The sequence below is a fragment of the Sminthopsis crassicaudata genome, chromosome 1, assembly GCF_048593235.1.
Source record: "Sminthopsis crassicaudata isolate SCR6 chromosome 1, ASM4859323v1, whole genome shotgun sequence".
Taxonomy (NCBI): domain Eukaryota; kingdom Metazoa; phylum Chordata; class Mammalia; order Dasyuromorphia; family Dasyuridae; genus Sminthopsis; species Sminthopsis crassicaudata.
In genome coordinates, this window is record NC_133617.1 from 575,339,433 (window position 1) to 575,359,711 (window position 20,279).

The 20,279-nt window shown below is 33.4% G+C and overlaps 1 protein-coding gene across 1 annotated transcript in view; it reads right to left on the minus strand.

Annotated features, from left to right (window-relative positions):
* Positions 1 to 20,279, minus strand: part of MSH3 (mutS homolog 3) — a 193,616-nt gene that overhangs the window by 121,424 nt on the left and 51,913 nt on the right. The window contains exons 9-10 of the mRNA XM_074282190.1: positions 4,211 to 4,320; positions 3,159 to 3,273 (exon numbers count right to left, since the gene is read on the minus strand). Of these exons, the coding sequence (XP_074138291.1) occupies positions 3,159 to 3,273; positions 4,211 to 4,320 (225 nt within the window). The remainder of the gene's footprint in view (positions 1 to 3,158; positions 3,274 to 4,210; positions 4,321 to 20,279) is intronic.

The window sequence follows — 20,279 nt, forward strand, 5'->3', positions numbered from 1 at the left end:
ATACCCTTTGATTCAACAATGCCACTACTAAATCTATATCCCAAAGAGATCATAAAAACTGTCTATAACGTCTTTTTGTGGTGGCAAAGAATTGGAAATTGAGGGGATGCTCATCGATTGGGAAATGGCTGAACAAATAGTTCTAATGCAATTCTATTTTTCTATAAGAAATAGTGAGCAGGAAGATTTCAGAAAAACTCAGTAAGACATATATGAACTGATGCTGAGTAAAGTGAGCAGAAGCAAAGAGAACACTGTGAACAGTAATAATGTGCAAAGATCAACTTTGATAGATTTAGCTCTTCTCAGAATACAATGATCTATGACAGTTCCAAAAGACTCATGATGGAAAATGTTATCTAAATCCAAAGAAAAAACTATGAAATATGAATGCAGATGAAAGCATGCTATTTTTAGTTTTTTTTTTTCTTTTCTCATGGTTTTTCGCTTTTGTTCTGATTCTTCTTTCACAACATGACTAATATGGAAATATGTTTAATGACTGTACATGTATAACCTATATCAAATTGCTTGCCTTCTTGAGGGAAGGATAAGAGGAGGAAAAGAGGGAGAAAAAAACTGGAAACCAAAATCTTTAAAAAGTAAATATTGAAAACTATCTTGGCTAGGTGGCGCAGTGGATAAAGCACCAGCTTCGAAGTCAGGAGGACCTGAGTTCAAATGTGATCTCAGATACTTAGCACTTCCTGGCTGTGTGATTCTGGGCAAATCACTTAATCCCAATTGCCTCAGCCAAAAAAAAAAACCCAAACAACAACCATATATATATATATATATATATATATATATATATATATATATATATATATATATATATATATATATATGTATTTTTTTTAATTTACAAGATATATACATGGGTAATTTTTCAGCACTGACCATTGCAAAACCTTTTGTTACAAATTTTCCCCTCCTTCTCCCCACCCCTTCCCCCAAATGGCAGGTTGACCAATACATGTTAAATATGTTAAAGTATAAATTAAATACAATATATGTATACATGTCCAAACAGTTATTTTGCTGTACAAAAAGAATGGGACATTGAAATAGCGTACAATTAGCCTGTGAAGGAAATAAAAAATGGATCATAGATGTTATGATGCTATGGAAGACCCCTTGTTAACACAACTGGCAAATGAATATGTATTAGGCCTGAGGAAAAACAAGGAACCAAAGATAAACTGAGGTTATGAACCCAACTGACTGCAAGAACAGTGGCACCATCAACAAAGTTAAGACTATTTAGGAGGGTAGGTTTTGGGGGGAAAATGAGGTCTATGTTCTGGATATACTGAATTTGAGATACCTACAGTATATACTGGAAATGTCCAGTAGGTAATCAGTAATGCAGACCAGAACTCAAGAAATAGTCAAATGGTTTGGAGAGATACAATCATGTGTGGAGGCAGTAAGGAGGTGTTATGCCACAGTTCTCTTTTATTGTCCTGACTCAGTTTTCCTAATTATCCTGACTCTCTCTCTATATATGTCTTTGAGAACTCTCATTGTTTGCTGGATTCTTGGAGACGATAGTCTCATTCAGCCCTGGGACCAAACCATGGATCCACTTTGATCCCAGTATAGCTCTCCATTTAATAAACTATTAAATACTCTCTAATCTCTATCTTGCTCAGTTTCTCGGACATTACAGAGGGAGCTAGTAAACAGGAAAATAATAAAGATTATATATGGGGGCAGGAAGAATTGTAGAGACAATCTGTCAGAAGAGCAGAGAAAGGGATAAAAAGACAAAAAATATGAATAAAACAAATTTTTAAAAATAATAGTTCATGGCAGTTTAAATATATTTTCTTTTAGAACAAAAAATGGTGCCACCATTCTTGCAGTAAAAAAATTAACTAAGATGTGATCGATGTTCTTAAGTACATGTAGGAAATGGATTAGATTGATCTTGATCACTTGATCTCAAAGAAAAGCAACATTAGTCAAATCTAAATTTCCTCTTCTTCTGCTTGATATCAGGAAAAACATTTTAACAAAGACATCCAGAAAAGGGAATAGAGAGGCAGTGAGGAAATCTTCAAGCAGAAGCTAGATTATCACCATGCCTTTCACCATCAACAGAAAAATCCACTCCCTACATTACTAGCCCAGCACCGGTAAGACAGGTAAAAGCATCTCTATCTCCTCTACTCTAATACCTACTATCCTCCAAAACTTTTTAAAGCTACCTTTAAGAAAGTTTTTTCCTCTTAATACAAGTCTGCACTTCTGATTCTATGTTTCTCCTTCAAAATTCCTTCTCAAATTGGGGAAGGAGTTAATCAAATCAAAATCGCAGGAATTCCTAGGATCAAGGACAAGAAAGGATGGTGATGGTGCTGGGGTTAAAAGTGAGAAAAGGATAACAACTCCATGTTTTGTTTTTTCCAAGCCCCAGATACTGCATTGATATTTTCTTTCCATAAGAATTAACAGTTACCATAATTAGCTACTTTTAATCAGATGACATTCCATTTCCCAAATTAATCCAAAAGAAAAGGCAGTAAAAATGCTTGGCTGAAGCTGGGAGGAAGAGGGGAAGAGGAGGAATCTGCAAAATCAATCACTCATAAAAACCTGTCAAATTAATTGCCCTTTATTGAAGGTCTTTATGATAAAATTTTAAAATAAGAATAATTAGGATAGAAAACATTCACAAGTAAAGTTTTTAAACCATGATTTCCTACCATGTTATCCCTAGTTCTGTTCTCAACTAAATAATATAACAGAAAGACCACTGGATTAAAAGTCAGAAGACTTGTATTCAATGCCCAATTCTGCTATGTAAGCCTGAGGAAAAAGATTCACTTCTGAGGGCCTCAGTTTCTTTGTCTATTCAATTAACACATTAATCTCTTAAGACCCATATCAGTTCCAAATCTTCACATTCTACAATTGGCTTCAGTATAAAATACAAAGTAATGACTATGATTTGCATGGATATTTTCACCTGAGGCTAACAGGTTATACTATTAAAGCAAAAATAAAGAATTCTCCTAAGAAGAAAGTACTTTAAAACAAAATAAGAAGTGAACTTTTAGGGGAACAAAATTTCTACATATAATTTTAAAGTAAAATTATTAAACTTATTCCTCTTTTAAAAATAACTTTAGAATAAAAAACAAAAAGCTTACCTAGGATTGTGGAGCATTTTCTCTAAATTAAATTCTTTGAGGTATCGAATAACTGCTGCCAAAGAACAAATCACAGGCTTATCCAAATTCAATATTCCAGAAAAACTCTGGGAAGCTAAGAGAGGGGGAAAAGAAAGATTATTTTCTTCCATTAAAAACTATTATCTGTCACAACTAAAAAACATGTCATTAGATGTCATTTATTTTATAATCACTTGAGTTATGAATAATTTTTGAATCATCTAAAAAGTTTTTTGCAAATCAATAACAGCTATCTTGAAAACTTCAACTCCAATTTCAAGTTTTTATGCATGTCAATAATAATCATCATTTTAACGATCCCAGATCCTTCTCAATCTACATCACAATTTAGAGCGGTATCAAATCTATCAAAAACTGGTATTAAAAACTATCAATCCCTTTCGTGTAATGGGATAAGGTAGAAAGGAACCAAAGGTCATATAGAAAATCAATATTGATTCCAGAAATAAATTTCAAGATTTCTGAATTGAAATTAATGGTTTAATCATCAGAGTATGCTGCCTCTCAATCAAGGTGAAAAAGCTTAGTAATGTCTTTTGCCAGTTATTATATATTCAAATATTTTGCAATAGCCATATTATCAAAATTAGGTGCAGGTACTAAAACTTTCCCAAAATGGCAAAAATGGCATGTTTCAGCTGAATAAAAGTTTTATGAATAAATTAATCAATGAATGATAGTATAACTACTCTAAATTCAGATGATCTAAATTGTCTTGAACTACGTAGAGATACAAGTGACTTCTTGCCAGTTCTTCAAGGAGAAACAAAAAGCTTAAGAACATAGACTATCTACTCCTATAAGAATCTGTGTCCTCAAAGAGTAGACAATTATAATATACATATATTATTAAGTGATAACAATAGGAAGCCCTTGTAATGAAATTAACTAATTTGGGACTCCTATTAATTTTTATTTATTGTAGACTGAAAAATAAGCAATTAAGCTTTTATTCATATCCTAACTCAACAAAATACTAGAATTTTGCTTAGAAAGAATAAAATCTGTACCTTTGATATCAAGTACCTCTGCATAAAACTCAGTGATTTGCTGGAAAGCATGACTGTATTCAAAATAAAGGTTATCCATCCTTTCTACTCGAATTCTGTCATCCTGTACACTGAAAGAATTAAATGATAGTTTTAATCATGAGTTATTTTCTTAGCTAATCTGATTAACTAGAAACAAAGAGGCAAACTCTAGTCATCTTGAATTATCTGCTTTGAGATGTTTCCCTCCAAAACAACTCTGATCCTTCACACCAACCTATAGTTTAAGAAAAATACAAAACTATATAAAAATAAATAATATGTTAACTTATATTGTTATTTTATATTATAAGCTTCTTTATGAAATCTTCTCAGGGTTCCTATAAAAGGGTCCTAGATGAATCTAAAATAAAATAATAACAATAATAATTAGTAATTGCTATTATTATTCCACCTGACATACCATAAGTACTTTCTAATTTCTTTATGAAGAAAATTAACTCTAATTAAAACTATTTTAAAACAGAAAGCATTTATACTTCTTGGTGTACCATATACAGAAACAATAATTAAAATGAAATTAGCTATTAATTTTAATTATTGTTTCTGTATATGGTACACCAAGAAGTATAAATTTCAGAGAAATTCTTTTATTTTTTATTGATTAGATCTCTATTCCAACTCCATCAACAGGTCCAAATATCTTCTCTTCAAGCAATCTACCCAAATCCCAGCTACCTTTATTCTTTTAATAAATGTACTCCTCGAGACTTACATCAACTGATGCTGAGTGAAATGAGCAGAACCAGAAGATCACTGTACACTTCAACAACAACACTGTATGAGGATGTATTCTGATGGAAGTGGAAATCTTCAACAAAAAGAAGAGCCAACTCACTTCCAGTTGATCAATGATGGACAGAGGTAGCTACACCCAGAGAAGAAACACTGGGAAGTGAATGTAAATTGTTAGCACTAATATCTGTCTGCCCAGGTTACATGTACCTTCGGAATCTAATACTTATTGTGCAACAAGAAAATGGTATTTACACACATGTATTGTATCTAGGTTATATTGTACCACATGTAAAATGTATGGGATTGCCTGTCATCGGGGGGAGAGAGTAGAGGGAAGGGAGGGATAATTTGGAAAAATGAATATAAGGGATAACATTATAAAAATATATATATAATAATAAAAAAAATACAGACAAAGAACAGAAAATAAAATAAAATAAAATAAATGTACTCCTCTTTCACTTTACTTTGAAAACCAAGGCCATCCATCATGAGCTTAACTGTCTACTCTGCAAAAAGTCCTATCCTGCTGTCCTTTAATCTCTGAGGAAGAGGTTTATTTTCTCCTTACCATGGTCTCTCCTACAAAACTTATGTCCTATGGAAGCTTGCCCATTAATCATTCATTTTCTTATCTTTAACCTATTAGGCATACCTCACCCTTAGAAACCTTGATTTGACCCCACCACTCTCTCAAGTTACTGTTCTGTATTTTTCCTCCCATTCACTGTCAAAGCACGAGAAAAATCACCTACAATCTATTTCTTCATTACCTACGTTTATCAACGTCTTTGCAGCCTGGCTTCTAACTTCATCACTAACCTCGAAACTGCTGTCTTCAAAGTTACCAATAATCAGATGAGAAATCTTTCTTGACTTCTTTGCACCTTCAGATCTTACTGAATGACCATGTGTTCCACCTGGATACTCTACTCTTGGCTTCCATGAAACTACCCTGGCATTTCCTTTCTATTTGGCTGCTGCTTCTTAATCTTTAGTGTTAGTGTCCCTCAAAGTTCTAAGTTTAGCATTCTACTCTTCTGTCTATACTTTTTTCTCTTAATGATCTCATTTGTTCCCCCGGGTCAAATATCATCTTGAAAATGATTTCCAAATTCATAAAATTAGGCAATTAATTGGATATGAAATGTGAAGGGAGGTTTGGGGCTACAAGGAAGGAGAGAATCAAGGCTTACTCTGAATTTGTGAATTTGGGCCTCTGGAAGCTGATCATATCTTCAGCAGAAATTGTGTTTGTTATAGAGTAGGTTATTTAAATGTTAGGTGGAGGGATAAAATGATGAGTTTCATTTTGTATATATTAAATTGGAGGCCTCTATGAGTTATTGCCATTTCCTTCTCCTGATCATTTTACAAATAAGGAAACTGAGGTAAACAGGGCTAAGTGACTTGCCTACATTGTCTGAAGACAGATTTGAACTTACAAAGTATTTCTGACTATAGGCTCAGCACTCTATCCAATGTGCCACTTAGCAGCCCTCCTATAGAAAAGCCCTTCCTTTTCCCTCCAATTTTTAATACTTTTTCTCCCACTTTCAATTATTTTCTATAATATGTATTGTGTACTCTCCTATCCTATACTAGTCCAAAGTATCCCAAGTATACTCAGTTAAAACCAAAAGTTCCTGATTACTTCAAGATAAAATGAGAACTCCTCTGCTTAGCTTTTAAAATCCTATACAACCTGGACCTACCCTATCTTTCCTATCTCACTGGCCATTATTCTCTTGTCAAACTCTGCAATCCAGACAAATGGGACTTATTTGTATTCCTCGCTCAAGATATTCCAATTTCTATCTTTTGCACTGGCTGTCTTCCATGCCTGCAAGGGCTACTCTCGATTTACACTTTCCAGAGTTCCTTTCTTCCTTAAAGACAGGTCAGGCACATCTTTGTGAAGTTTTTCCTGATCTCACCAATTCCTATGTCCTTCTCTCTCAATCTATTTTTTGGGTATATATTTATTAACCTTATATTTATGCTGTATATGTAACATTCTATTTATATTGTGTATGTTTTCACAAAAGCTATTCCAAAACTCAGTGCAATTTTAAGCCAAAATAGTATCATTAAAGTTCAATTTTCAGCATTTAATATATAGTTTAAAATTACCAAGCCTTCTTAGGCACCTATAGGCACTTTTTGTCTCTCCCATTAGAAAGTAAGCTTACTGCAAGTGGAAATGGTTTCCATCCTTTGTTTTGTACTGTTCTAGCATACCCAATACATAATAGAAGTTTATTTAAAAATTTTGATCGATTAATGTTATACTTCTCATTGCCACAAGAAGTAGAAGGCAAAATCCTTGAGGACTTGCGCCAAAAAGACTGGCTCCCTCAGTAAAACTTAAAAGGAGTGACTGCATCTTCTTTCTCTCTATTCCTTTTCTCTGGAACAGGCAGTATAACAGAAAAAGAAGGCTATATGTTAAGCCTTGAATATCAAGTAAGCTAAGTGGTATGGTGGATAGTACATAGGTCTTGGAGTCAGGGAGGACCAAAGTTCAAATAAGACCTCAGTAACTTAGCTGTGTGACTTATTAGCTTCTGTGGCAAGTCACGAAGGGAAAAGAGAAGGGAAGAGAAGTGTCTCGACTAGATTAAAAAAAGGGTGAGGAAAGGTGACTCCTTCCCCACTATTTCTAAGTTAGCTACTAGGATCAAAATCTGTTTAGCTCCTCCCTCTTAAGAGCTGGAAGAAAGTAATAAGTAGATTCAAATTAGTCCCCTTAGCCAATATCTCTATTGACTGGTAGTAGATACCTGGACCATGAAGACTAAGCCTGCAGCTTCCCATCCCACTTAATAATATAGTTGTCTGACCTCCTGCAAATTGCTACCAGCATTCTTCACACTCTTAGCCTGTTGCCAAATTAATCTACATCTCCTTTCACACCTTACCATCCAGCCTAGTTGTTGGAACCCATATTTTTCTTATATACATACCTACTATCCCTTTTTTCAATGTCCAAGCACAAACTTTCTACCTTCCCTTTCACTACTTCAATACATAATGTATTACCAAGGTGCTTACTATGGGAAGCACCTTGAAGATCTTCTATATATTTGTACCTGAAAAAACTTAGCACAACATTTGGCATATAGTATGGACTTTATAATAAATACTTTATTTATTCATCATTTGTTGCTCTAGTTTTAGCACAATGGCTTACACATAGTAAGCACTTAATAAATGTTTGCTGAATTAAAAATATCCTCCAAATAGCTAGAATGAAAACTAAAAAATAAATGGGGAAAAAAAAATCCGGGACAGCACAGCCATCACAAAGGCACATTTTAGTCCAGGAGAGCAGCAGGACCAAATGTGGGCTTTCAAACAGACAACAATAAGGCATCAGATAAAATCAAAGCAGATTGACATTAGTGATAAATAGTAATGTTAAGCTCTAACTAACATCGGAGAGAAGACAAAATAACTACATAAAACAGAAAAGAGAAAAGCACAGCAGTTTAAGGATATTTGTCAAGACGACAAATAACCAACATCTCACTTGCTAACATTTATATGGTGCTTGAGGAATTGTAAGGGACAAAGAGGTGCTACAATGGATAGGGCTAGGCCAGAATCAGGAAGACAAGTCTTCCTGAATTCAAATATAGTCTGAGACACCTGAATTCAAATATAGTCTCAGACACTTCTTAGCTTAACCCTGTTTGCCTCAGTTTCCTCATCTGTAAAGTGAAGGAAATGACAAACCACCTTTTTTTTTTTTTTTTTTTTTGCCAAGAAAACTTCAAATTGAGACCCAAAAAGTCAGATATAATGAAATGACTGACCAATAAAATAAAAATTAGGGTCAGCAAAGCACCTTACAAATATTTCATTTGGTCCTCATAACAAATATAGGAGTTAGATGTTAGTATTATCCCCATTTTACAGATGAGGAAATTGAAGCAGACAGCAGCTAAATGACTTGTCTGAACATAGCTAATTAATATCTGAAGTTATATTTTAATTCAAGTCTTTCTAACTCCAGGTTTGATATTGTATGCATACAGCCGCTGGGCCGCTGAATACATTACAGAAGACAAGATAAAAAATTTTTCTGAATGAAAACTCTGAGTTATCAATAAAAAGTTAAAATATGTTCAATATATACTATTTAAGAAGACATAAAAATGTTATGCCTTTATTTTTTGTAAGGCAATTGAGAGTAAGTGACGTGTCCAGGGTCACAGAGCTAGTAAGTGTCAAGTGTCTGAAGACAGATTTGGACTGACTCCAAGACCAGTGTTCAGCTTATGCTATGTATTTTAAAAAGGGATATCTAAAATCCTTCCAGAACTGGGTTCTACTAGATGGCTGTTGAGATCCATTCCAATTTTCTGGTTCTGTGAAATTTCAAAAGGCTTGAAAGAATAAGCTTCCCTGATCCAGAAAATATAGTTCTGGGGAATGCTTCATTATCCAACAATGCTAGCTGAATGGGGAATTATTATACTATATTTGTAAAATGCAGAAATCTAAGAGGGGAAATTTTGTTATGATGCAAAGGTCAGGAGTTCTTTATGTCTTGACAGAATAAATTTTTAAAAGCCTTAGTGGAAAGAGTAGGTTTCAGAAGAATTTTCAATAATCTAGTAAAATAAATATTCCAAAATAAAGTAAAACTCCAACTAGTAAAAATATCAAATGCAAAAATTAAGCATTTTTTTTAAATGACTGAAAAATTACTGCTGATATGGTCAAGTATTTCAGATCTTTTTAGAACAACAAATCTTCAAATTCATGGTTTTAACAATGGGATTTAAGGATTAGTTTGAGAGTAATCCAATTCAACCTGATATCACAGGAAATTTACCTAAAAAAGAAAAACCTACTTAATTTATTCAATCTTTCAGATAATGTACCATGGAAGAAATTTAACCTTATCAGAACCCTCAGCTTTTTTTCTTATAGTGAACATTTTATTTATAGTGAAGATTTTACTAAGTAATTACTGAGGGCCACCTAATGTTGGAGTACCTCAATTACACAACCAGTGGTTATATTCACATAGGCAATAATGTACATTGACATTTTATGTGTGGATGCTTTATAAACTAAATTAATTTTATAAAAGTAAAATAAATAAAATTTTAAAGATTATATTCAATTTTGTATTACCAAAATACCAAACGAATTTACTTTATAAGATAAAAGATGTATTTAACCCTCTTAAAGCAGAAGTTATATCAATGTAATTCTTTCTAAATAACAAGTTACCAGACATTTGAATTTAAGTAAGGATCAAAATTCTATCTTTAGATCGGAAATCAATCACATGAAGACATTTCCTCAAGCAGACAAATTATGCCAAGAAAATTTCTAATTGCAATGAAATCTCAATAATATCAGTCAAGTGAGTGGAAAAGAGAATTAGCATATCATTATGGGGAGATGATTCTAAGATATGTAACTAAGAAGGTCACTCTCAAGGTCTCTCCCAAGAAGCTTTAGAATCAATTTTAAGACATGGAGACATTGGCACAGGACCACTCAGCATAGCGTGCTCTTATCCAAAAAGGTGCTGTGTTCTATGAGTAAAGCAGAGTTGAATTAACTCAAAAGAAATGCAAGATGTGCAAAATTAGAGAAGCTATCCCAAATGTTCATAAGGACTATTTGTGCCTGATCTATGGCAAAACATTCCAAGTTCATATTGATCTGGCCAGCCATAGCTGCACAATGTGGCTCAACTCTTAACATTTTGTCATTTTGGTCCTCCTCAAGAACAAAAGACAAAAACCAACCAACCAACTAATTAACATGTGATACTACTCCCCACCAACCTGAAAAGTGCAAGGGACCGGTTTTTGTGTGTGTTTCCCATAACCTCACACAGTGGGTACATAATCGGCACTTAATAAATCTTTGCTAAATTAATTATAAATATAAGTTATTACTATTTTTCTTCTTTATTCCTCTAGCTTTTAACTGATATCCAGATCATTTATCTATGATTTTGACTTTAGATAGATATTTTTAAAAATAAAGCATATATTAAGTGCTTATTATATATACACATTCAGAGTATGAGGTCACTGAACTTAGCAAGATGGTTTTATATTAAAAATATTTTATTGCATATTTATAGTGTGCAAGGTGCAAACAGCAAATAATGTTCACTGTGAAAGGTGCCATAGACAGACAAAAATCATGAAGAAGCCAAGTCTTACCCTTCAAATCTGAATGGAGAAGAGAGAAGTAAGCTAGCCCTAACGAGATAAGGTGAAATCTACCCAATGACTCAAATGTAGAGTCCAAAGGTCCAGTGTAAGGGAAATAAGGATAACCCAAAAGCAGAAAGCATAGGATAGAGTTGGCCAAAAAGAATTAACTTGAGTATCCATATTATATAACCTTCTGACCAATTTATTTTCATCAAATGTTATTAAACTAACAAAGCATCATTCTGCAAAGGTTTGCAGAATACTGCAGTGGCCTTATACTGTGCTTCCCTGTGCAAACCCACCCGTCCACTTTAGGGAGAGTTCCAAGTTTTTCAGCCAGTGCTGGAGGTGCTCTGTTGAGTTGCTCTGCAAAAGAGAGTAAAGGCTGTACTTCTGGGAAACAATTCTCCACTCAAAATGGGTGTAAGATGATATAAGAGGAAATTGTGAAAAAATATTAAAAGGAGGATTTTCTCCCATGTGTAGCTTTCTATGTAACTGGGAGAAGTCAGGTTATAAATCTTTCTACCAACTTTCTTTTCCTTTGAATTATCCCTTAATACCTCAATCTCCAGAAAACCAATGAAGTTATTATTTAGCAACTCAAAAAACAATGACCTTACATGAGCTCCACAATGTTTTTAATACAAGTTCCTAAAGAGAACACATGAGACAGCTGGGTTCCTCAATTACTGTTCTAATTAATGTTTTGTTTGATAAGCAGATAAGGATTTAGAAACCCATTAAATTTGATGAAAATGGACTTGTCAGTTTTCCAACTAATTCTTTTAGGCTTTCATGGAAGCCTTGCAAGAATGTTAAATTCACAGTTTTGCAATTTGTATATTAAACATTCACATACAAATGTTTTTCACAAATTGGTTAGAGTTATGAAACCTCATATCTGTTATTTCCCTGTAATTCTTAATTAAGGAGGTCTGTGTGGTAAATCTAAATCTACATATCTTTGAAATGAAAGTCTATTTAGTAACACTGGAGTTATAATGAACAATATCCTGCCAGCAATTTAATCCAACAAGATCTTAGCATTCCCTGCATTAAAAAAAAAGAAAAGAAAAGAAAAGAAAAAAAGAAAAAGCCAACTGTTTGCAGGCCCAGTTTTGGCAGTCTGAGAAAAGAAATTCACAATTTGAAAAGGTATCCTGAGAGTACAATTTCAGTCAAACAGACAAAGCCAAGTGATACTCTGTATTTTTTGGTTGCTGTAGAGATCAAGATAAAAGCAAGGCAGTAAAAAACTTGAGCTCTAAAACACTAAGAAAAATTACCTGAAGTTTTTAATACTACTGGAATTAAAGAGAGTTTAAAAACTTGATATCACATTTGGCATTACATAGACAGCTGTCAGTGTGGGTAAAGTACCAAATTTAAGAATCAAGAGATTCAAGTGGAAATCCTATTTGAGACATATACAAATTACAAAACTGTGTACATGGCACTTCCCCTCTGAGGTCTCCGTTTCCTCATCTGTAAAATGTGGATGACAATAGTTAGATAACAGAAAGGATGAAGATTGAGGAATGTCTCAAAAGAATGGCAATTAACAGATCACTGAAGACTTTGGAGTGAGCTGTTTCAGTTGGCTGAATAAGGCTGAAAACCAGATTGCAGAGATTTTTGAAGAAAGTGAGAAAAGAGGAAAGAGAAGTTTCTTTTTCAAAGTGTTTAACTAAGAACAGAAGAAAAGATATGGGATAATAACAGATGAGGAGGCAGGATCAGTCAGGAATTAAGAATGGAGGAAGACAGCAGAAGAGCCAGCACAATGGGAATGACATTGAATACTTAAACCACTACTAAAGAACATGGGAGGGGATGGTGTCAAAGGGTTGATTTTGACAAGGAAAAGGGCCATCTTTTCTTTTCTTTTTTTTTTTTTTTAATCATTTTTCCAAATTATCCCCTCCCTCCCTCCCCCCAATGACAGGTAATCCCATACATTTTACGTGTGTTACAATATAACCTAGATACAATATATGTGTGTAAATATCATTTTCTTGTTGCACATTAATTATTAGCTTCCAAAGGTATAAGTAACCTGGGTAGATAGACAGTAGTGCTAACAATTTACATTCACTTCCCAGTGTTCCTTCTCTGGGTGCAGTTATTTCTGTCCATCATTGATCAACTGGAAGTGAGTTGGATCTTCTCTATGTTGAAGATTTCCACTTCCATCAGAATACATCCTCATACAGTATTGTTGTTGAAGTGTATAGTGATCTTCTGGTTCTGCTCATTTCACTCAGCAACAGTTGATGTAAGTCTCTCCAAGCCTCTCTGTATTCCTCCTGCTGGTCATTTCTTACAGAGCAATAATATTCCATAACCTTCATATACCACAATTTACCCAACCATTCTCCAATTGATGGACATCCATTCAACTTCCAGTTTCTAGCTACAACAAAAAGAGCTGAAGGGCCATCTTTTCCTCAAAGCCTGAAGAAGATTATGCATAGATATAGTTTCAAAAAGAAATGAAATAGAAGGAAAATGGAAAAGAGATCTTTACAGCAAATGACTAAATACAGGAATGCATTGATCCTGAAGTAGGAAAAGTAGGGAACATTCAAGAGAAAAGGACAGAAAAGGAGGAAGCTGAGGCTCCAGAAAATAAAAATTTGGAGTTTAAAAAAAATTTTTTTTTTATTTATAGTTTTGCTTATTCCGATAAACTTCAAACCAAAAGTGATCAAATTGACCCTGACCAGAGATGCTATAATTGTCAGACATACTTGTGAATGCATTCAGCTGTTTCACATTATTCACAGAGGCTTGGGAGTGTCTATTTCTTTTTTTTTTTTAATTAAAGCTTTTTATTTATAAAACATATGCATGGATAACTTTTCAACATTGACCTTTGCAAAACCTTCTGTTCTAAATTTTCCTCTCCTTTCCCCCACCCCCTCTCCTAGATGAGCAGGTAGCCCAATACATGTTAAACATGTTAAAATATGTTAAATCCAATTTATGTATACATATTTATACAGTTATCTTACTGCATAAGAAAAACCAGATCAAGAAGGAAGAAATAAAAACTGAGAAACAAAACAAAATGAAAGAAACAACAACAAAGAGAGTAAGAATGCTATATTGCGGTCCACAGAGTGTCTATTTCTTAAACATAGACCTAATTATAAAAAATTTAATTTCTTAAATAATTAAGCTTTTTAATCAACAAATCTTCACACTATATTACACTTGTTTTGTTTAGTGTCTAGCTGCATTATATAAAGTCTTCCTTCTTCAGTCAGATTATGAAGGACTAGATTTGGATCTTCCATGGCATGTTTTTTTTTTTGTCTAAGCTAAATATAAGGTCATACTCAGAATGTTTTGATATGACAGTGACAAAGAAAGCAAAATTCATGGAAAGCAAAATTATCACTCCAAGATAGGGCCAGAGGAGAAATAAGAAAAAGAATTGGTGTGAAATGATCCAACCATTCTGGAGAACAATTTGGAACTATGCCCAAAGGGCTTTAAAACTATGCATACCATTTGATCCAGCAGTGTCTCTACTGGGCCTGTATCCCAAAGAGATCAAAAAAGACGTAAAAAGACTTGCATATGCAAAAAATGTTTGTAGCAGTTCTTTTTTTTGTAGTGGTAAGGTACTGGAAATTGAATGGATGTCCTTGAGTTAGGGAATGGCTGAATAAGTTATGTTATATGAATATAAAGACATATTATTTTTGTAAGAAATGATGAGCAGACTGATTTCAAAAAGCCCTGGAAAGACTTGCCCGAACTAATGCTGAGCGAAGTGAATAGAACAAAGAGAACATTGCACACAGCAACAAGATTATGTGATGATCAACTGTGATGGACTTGGTTCACCTCAATAATGAGATGAATCAAGGCAATTTCAATAAATTTCTGATGGAAGGTATCATCCACAACCAGAGAGAGAATTTCGGAGATTGAATGCTGATCTTTTTTAATTGTTGTTGTTTTTTGTTTTTTTCCTTTCTTATGTTTTTTTCTCTTTTGACCTGATTTTTTTTTTTTTTTATTGTGCAGCACGATGAATGTGGAAATTATGTTTAGAAGAACTATGTATGTTTAGCCTATATCAGATTGCTTGCTGCCTTAGGAAGGAGGTAGAGAGAGGAAAGGGAGGAAAATCTGGAATACAAAATTTTGCAAAGGTGAATGTTGAAAACTATTTTTGCATGTATTTGGAGAAATAAAGTACTATTTGGAAAAAAAAAAAAAGAAGAAAAGGAATTGGGATCATGTAATTTGGAGTAAACTGTAAGGCCATTAATGGCCAATCAAAAGTAAGGAAAGGGAAGGGAAGAAAAAACTTTACCCACCTTTACCTAAAGGAAAAAACAAAAGAAAGCAGCCTGAAATGAAACAAGAATGAATTATCAATATGAAGGATTAGTTATCTTCGAAATAAGTTTATTAAAATCTTACTGATTATGAAATCTTTAAATTTTCCCTTGGTGAAACAGAATTTGTGAACAAATAGAAACGAATGATTCATTGACACACCAAAAATCAGTCAAGCAAAACCAAAAAATAAATAAATAAATAAATGACAGAAAGAAACATTAAATATCTACTTGGAAAAACAACAGACCTGGAAAATAGATCTAGGAGAGATAATCTGAGGATTATTGGACTTAGATAAAATTATGATGAAAAAAAAAGAGTCTAGACACTATTTTACAGGAAATCACCAAAGAGAACTGCCCATAAGTAATAGAACCAGAAGGTAAAATAGGCATTGAAAGAAATCATCGAACACCTTCTGAAAAAGAACTAAAAAAAAAAAAAAAACTCCATGGAATATTGTGGCCAAATTTCAGAACTATCAGACTAAGGAAAAAAAATATTATAAGCAGCCAGGAAAAAACAATTCAAATACAGAGGTGCCACAAAAAGGGTCACTCAAGATCTGGCTGCCTCCACATTAAAGGATCGAAGGGCCTGGAATCTGATATATTCCAAAACACAAAAGAACTTGGAATGAAATCAAGAATAAACTACCCAGTTAAGCTGAACATTTTCTTCCATGTAAGAAGATGGATATTTAATGAAACAGATGAATTCTACTTGTTTTTAAAGAAAAAACCAGATCTAAACAAAAAATTTGATCTCACCATAGGACTCAAGAGAAGCAGAAAAAGGTAAAAGGAACTCTTGAGAACTGTATTTCTGTTGTGGATATACATAAAGACCATGTGTATAATTTGATTTTATTAATATAACATAAAGAGAAGTAGAAAGGGAAAGGGGATAGTGTCAGAAAAAGGGAAAAGGGGAGATAAAAAGAGGGAAACTACATCCCACAAAGAGGCAAAGAAAACCTATAATATCTGAGGGAATTTAGAGAGGGGGAGGAACATTGTGTGAATCTTACTCTCATCAGAGTTGGCTCAAAGAGAAAATAATTGACATATTTGTTTTACAGAGAATTCTCTCTCACCTCATTAAAAAGTGGGAGAGGAAAAGGGAAAAGGAAAAGAATAATAAGGGAAGGGTACAAGAAAGGGGACAGGACTTAAAGGAAGGAGGGAGGAATACTAAAGAGGGAAGGCTGTGTGATGCAAGTGGGGCCCAAAACTTTAATACTGGGAAAGGGGTTCAGGGGAGGCAAGGGGAAAAAAAGCATAATCTGGGGATAATATGATGGCAAGAAATACAGAATTAGTAATTTTTAACTGTAATGTGAATGGGATGAACACTCCCATTAAGCGGAGGCAGATAGTAGACTGGATCAAAAGTCAGAACCCTATAATATGTTGTTTACAGGAAACACATTTAAAGCAGGGAGATACATACAGAGTAAAGGTAAAAGGCTGGAGCAAAATCTATTATGCTTCAGGTGAAGTCAAAAAAGCAGGGGTAGCCATCCTTATCTCAGATCAAGCAAAAGCAAAAATTGATCTAATTAAAAGAGATAAGGAAGAAAACTATATCCTGCTAAAGGGTAGCATAGACAATGAAGCAATATCAATACTAAACATATATGCACCAAGTGGTATAGCATCTAACTTCTTAGATGCTATAGGAGAAGTTAAGAGAGTTGCAAGAAGAAATAGACAGCAAAACTATAATAGTGAGAAATCTCAACCTTGCATTCTCAGAATTGGAATCAAACACAAAACAAATAAGAAATTAAAGAGGTAAATAGAATATTGGAAAAATTTGGTATGATAGATCTTTGAAGAAAACTAAATGGTGATAGAAAGGAGTATACTTTCTTCTCAGCAGTTCATGGAACCTATACAAAAATTGACCATATATTAGGATATAAAGACCTCAAAATTAAATGCAAGAAGGAAGAAATAGTAAATGTTTTCTTTTCAGATCACGATGCAATACAAACTACATTCAACAAAAGTTAGAGGTAAATAGACCAAAAAAGGCATTGGAAACTAAATAATCTCATCTTAAAGAATGATTAGGTGAAACAGCAAATTATAAACACAATTAATAATTTCACTCAAGATAATGACAACAATGAGACATCATACCAAAATCTGTGGGATGCAGCCAAAGCAGTAATAAAGGGAAATGTTATATCTTTACAGACTTACTTGAATCAAATAAGAGAAAGAGAAGATCAATGAATTGGGCTTACAACTTAAAAAGCTAGAAAAAAGACCAAATTAAAACCCCCCAATTAAATACTAAATTTGAAATTCTAAAATTAAAAGGAGACATTAATAATATTGAAAGTAAAAAAAAAAAACTATTGAATTAATAAAACTAAAAGTTGGTTTTATGAAAAAAAAAACAAATAGATAAAGCTTTGGTAAATCTGATCAGAAAAAGGAAAGAGGAAAATCAAATTGTTAGTCTTAAAAATGAAAAGGGGGGAATTAGAGAAATAATAAGGAGTTACTTTACCCAACTTTATACCAATAAATTTGATAACCTAAGTGAAATGGACCTCTAAAAATATAGGCTTCCCAGATTAACAGAGGAGGAAGTAATTTGCTTAAAAAGTCCCATTTCAGAAAAAGAAATAGAACAAGCTATTAATCAACTCCCTAAGAAAAAATCCCCAGGACCAGACAGATTTGCATGTGAATTTTACCAAACATTTAAAGAACAATTAACCCCAATGTTATAGAAACTATTTGAAAAAATAGGGAATGAAGGAGTCCTACCAAATTCCTTTTATGACACAGACATGGTACTGATACCTAAACCAGGTAGGTTGAAAACTGAGAAAGAAAACTATAGACCAATCTTCTTAATGAATATTGATGTTAAAATTTTAAATAAGATATTAGCAAAAAGACTACAGAAAATCATCCCCAGGATAATATACCATGATCAAGTAGGATTTACACCAGAATACAGGGCTGGTTTAATATTAGGAAAACTATTAGCATAACTGACTATATCAATAACCAAATTAACAAAAACTATATGATTATTTCAATAGATGCAGAAAAAGCATTTGATAAAATGCAACATCCATTCCTATTGAAGGTACTTGGAAGTATAGGAATAAATGGACTTTTCCTTAAAATAAGCAGTAGCATCTATTTAAATCCATCAATAAGCACCATATGTAATGGGGATAAACTGGAACCATTCCCAATAAGATCAGGAGTGCAACAAGGTTGCCCATTATCACCATTTCTATTCAGTATTGTATTAGAAATTCTAACTTTGGCAATAAGAGTTGAGAAAGAAATTAAAGGAATTGGAATAGGTAATGAGGAAACCAAACTATCACTCTTTGCAGATGGTATACTTAGAGACCCCAGAGATTCTACTAAAAAGCTATTAAAATTAATCCACACCTTTAGCAAAGTTGCAGGATATAAAATAAACCCACATAAATCATCAGCATTCTTATATATCACTAACAAAACCCAACAGTTAGAGTTACAAAGAGAAATTCCATTTAAAGTAACTATTGATAATATAAAATATTTAGGAATCTATCTACCAAGGGAAAATCAGAAACTATATGAGCAAAACTACAAAACACTCTCCACACAAATAAAGTCAGATCTAACCAATTGGGAAAATATTAAATGCTCTTGGATTGGGTGAACAAATATAATAAAGATGACAATACTACCTAAACTAATCTATTTATTTAGCGCTATATCAATCAGACTCCTCAAAAACTATTTTAATGATCCAGAAAAAATAACAACGAAGTTTATATGTAAAAACAAAAGGTCAAGAATTCCAAGGGAATTAATGGAAAAAAAAAAAAAAATCAAGTGAAGGTGGCCTAGCTGTACCAGATCTAAAATTATATTATAAAGCAGCAATTACCAAAACCATTTGGTATTGGCTAAAAGACTAGTTGATCAGTGGAATAGATTAGGTTCAAAGGAAAAAACAGCCAATAACTTCAATAATCTAGTGTTTGACAAACCCAAAGATCCCAGCTTTTGGGATAAGAACTCACTGTTTGACAAAAATTGCTGGGAAAATTGGAAATTAGTATGGCAGAAACTAGGCATTGACCCACACTTAACACCATACATCAAGATCAGGTCAAAATGGGTTCATGACCTAAGCATAAAGAATGAGATTATAAATAAATTAGAAGAGCACAGTTTATCTCTCAGACCTGTGGAAAAGGAAGGAATTTATTACCAAAAAACTTAAGAGGTCATCACTGATCACAAAATAGAAAATTTTGATTATATCAAATTAAAAAGTTTTTATACAAACAAAACTAATGCAGACAAGATTAGAAGGATGATTTCAGAAAGGCCTGGAGAGACTTACATTAACTGATGCTGAGTGAAATGAGCAGGACCAAGAGATCATTATATACTTCAACAACAATACTATATGATGATCAATTCTGATGGATGAGGCCCTCTCCAACAATGAGATGAACCAAATCAGTTCCAATAAAGCAGTAATGAACTAAACCAGCTACATCCAGAGAAAGAACTCTGGGAGTTGACTATGAACTGTTAGGATTACTAGGTGAGAATTCAGGTTGTCTGGACAGTGACAAGGTGAGAACTCGGGTTGACTTGACAGTTCTCTGGCTCAGACCTTTGGTTTGGGCCTTTAAAGGGAGTTTACACCTTAGGAATTCTAAGAGGAGCAAGCTCATTGGTTGGAGTACTTCT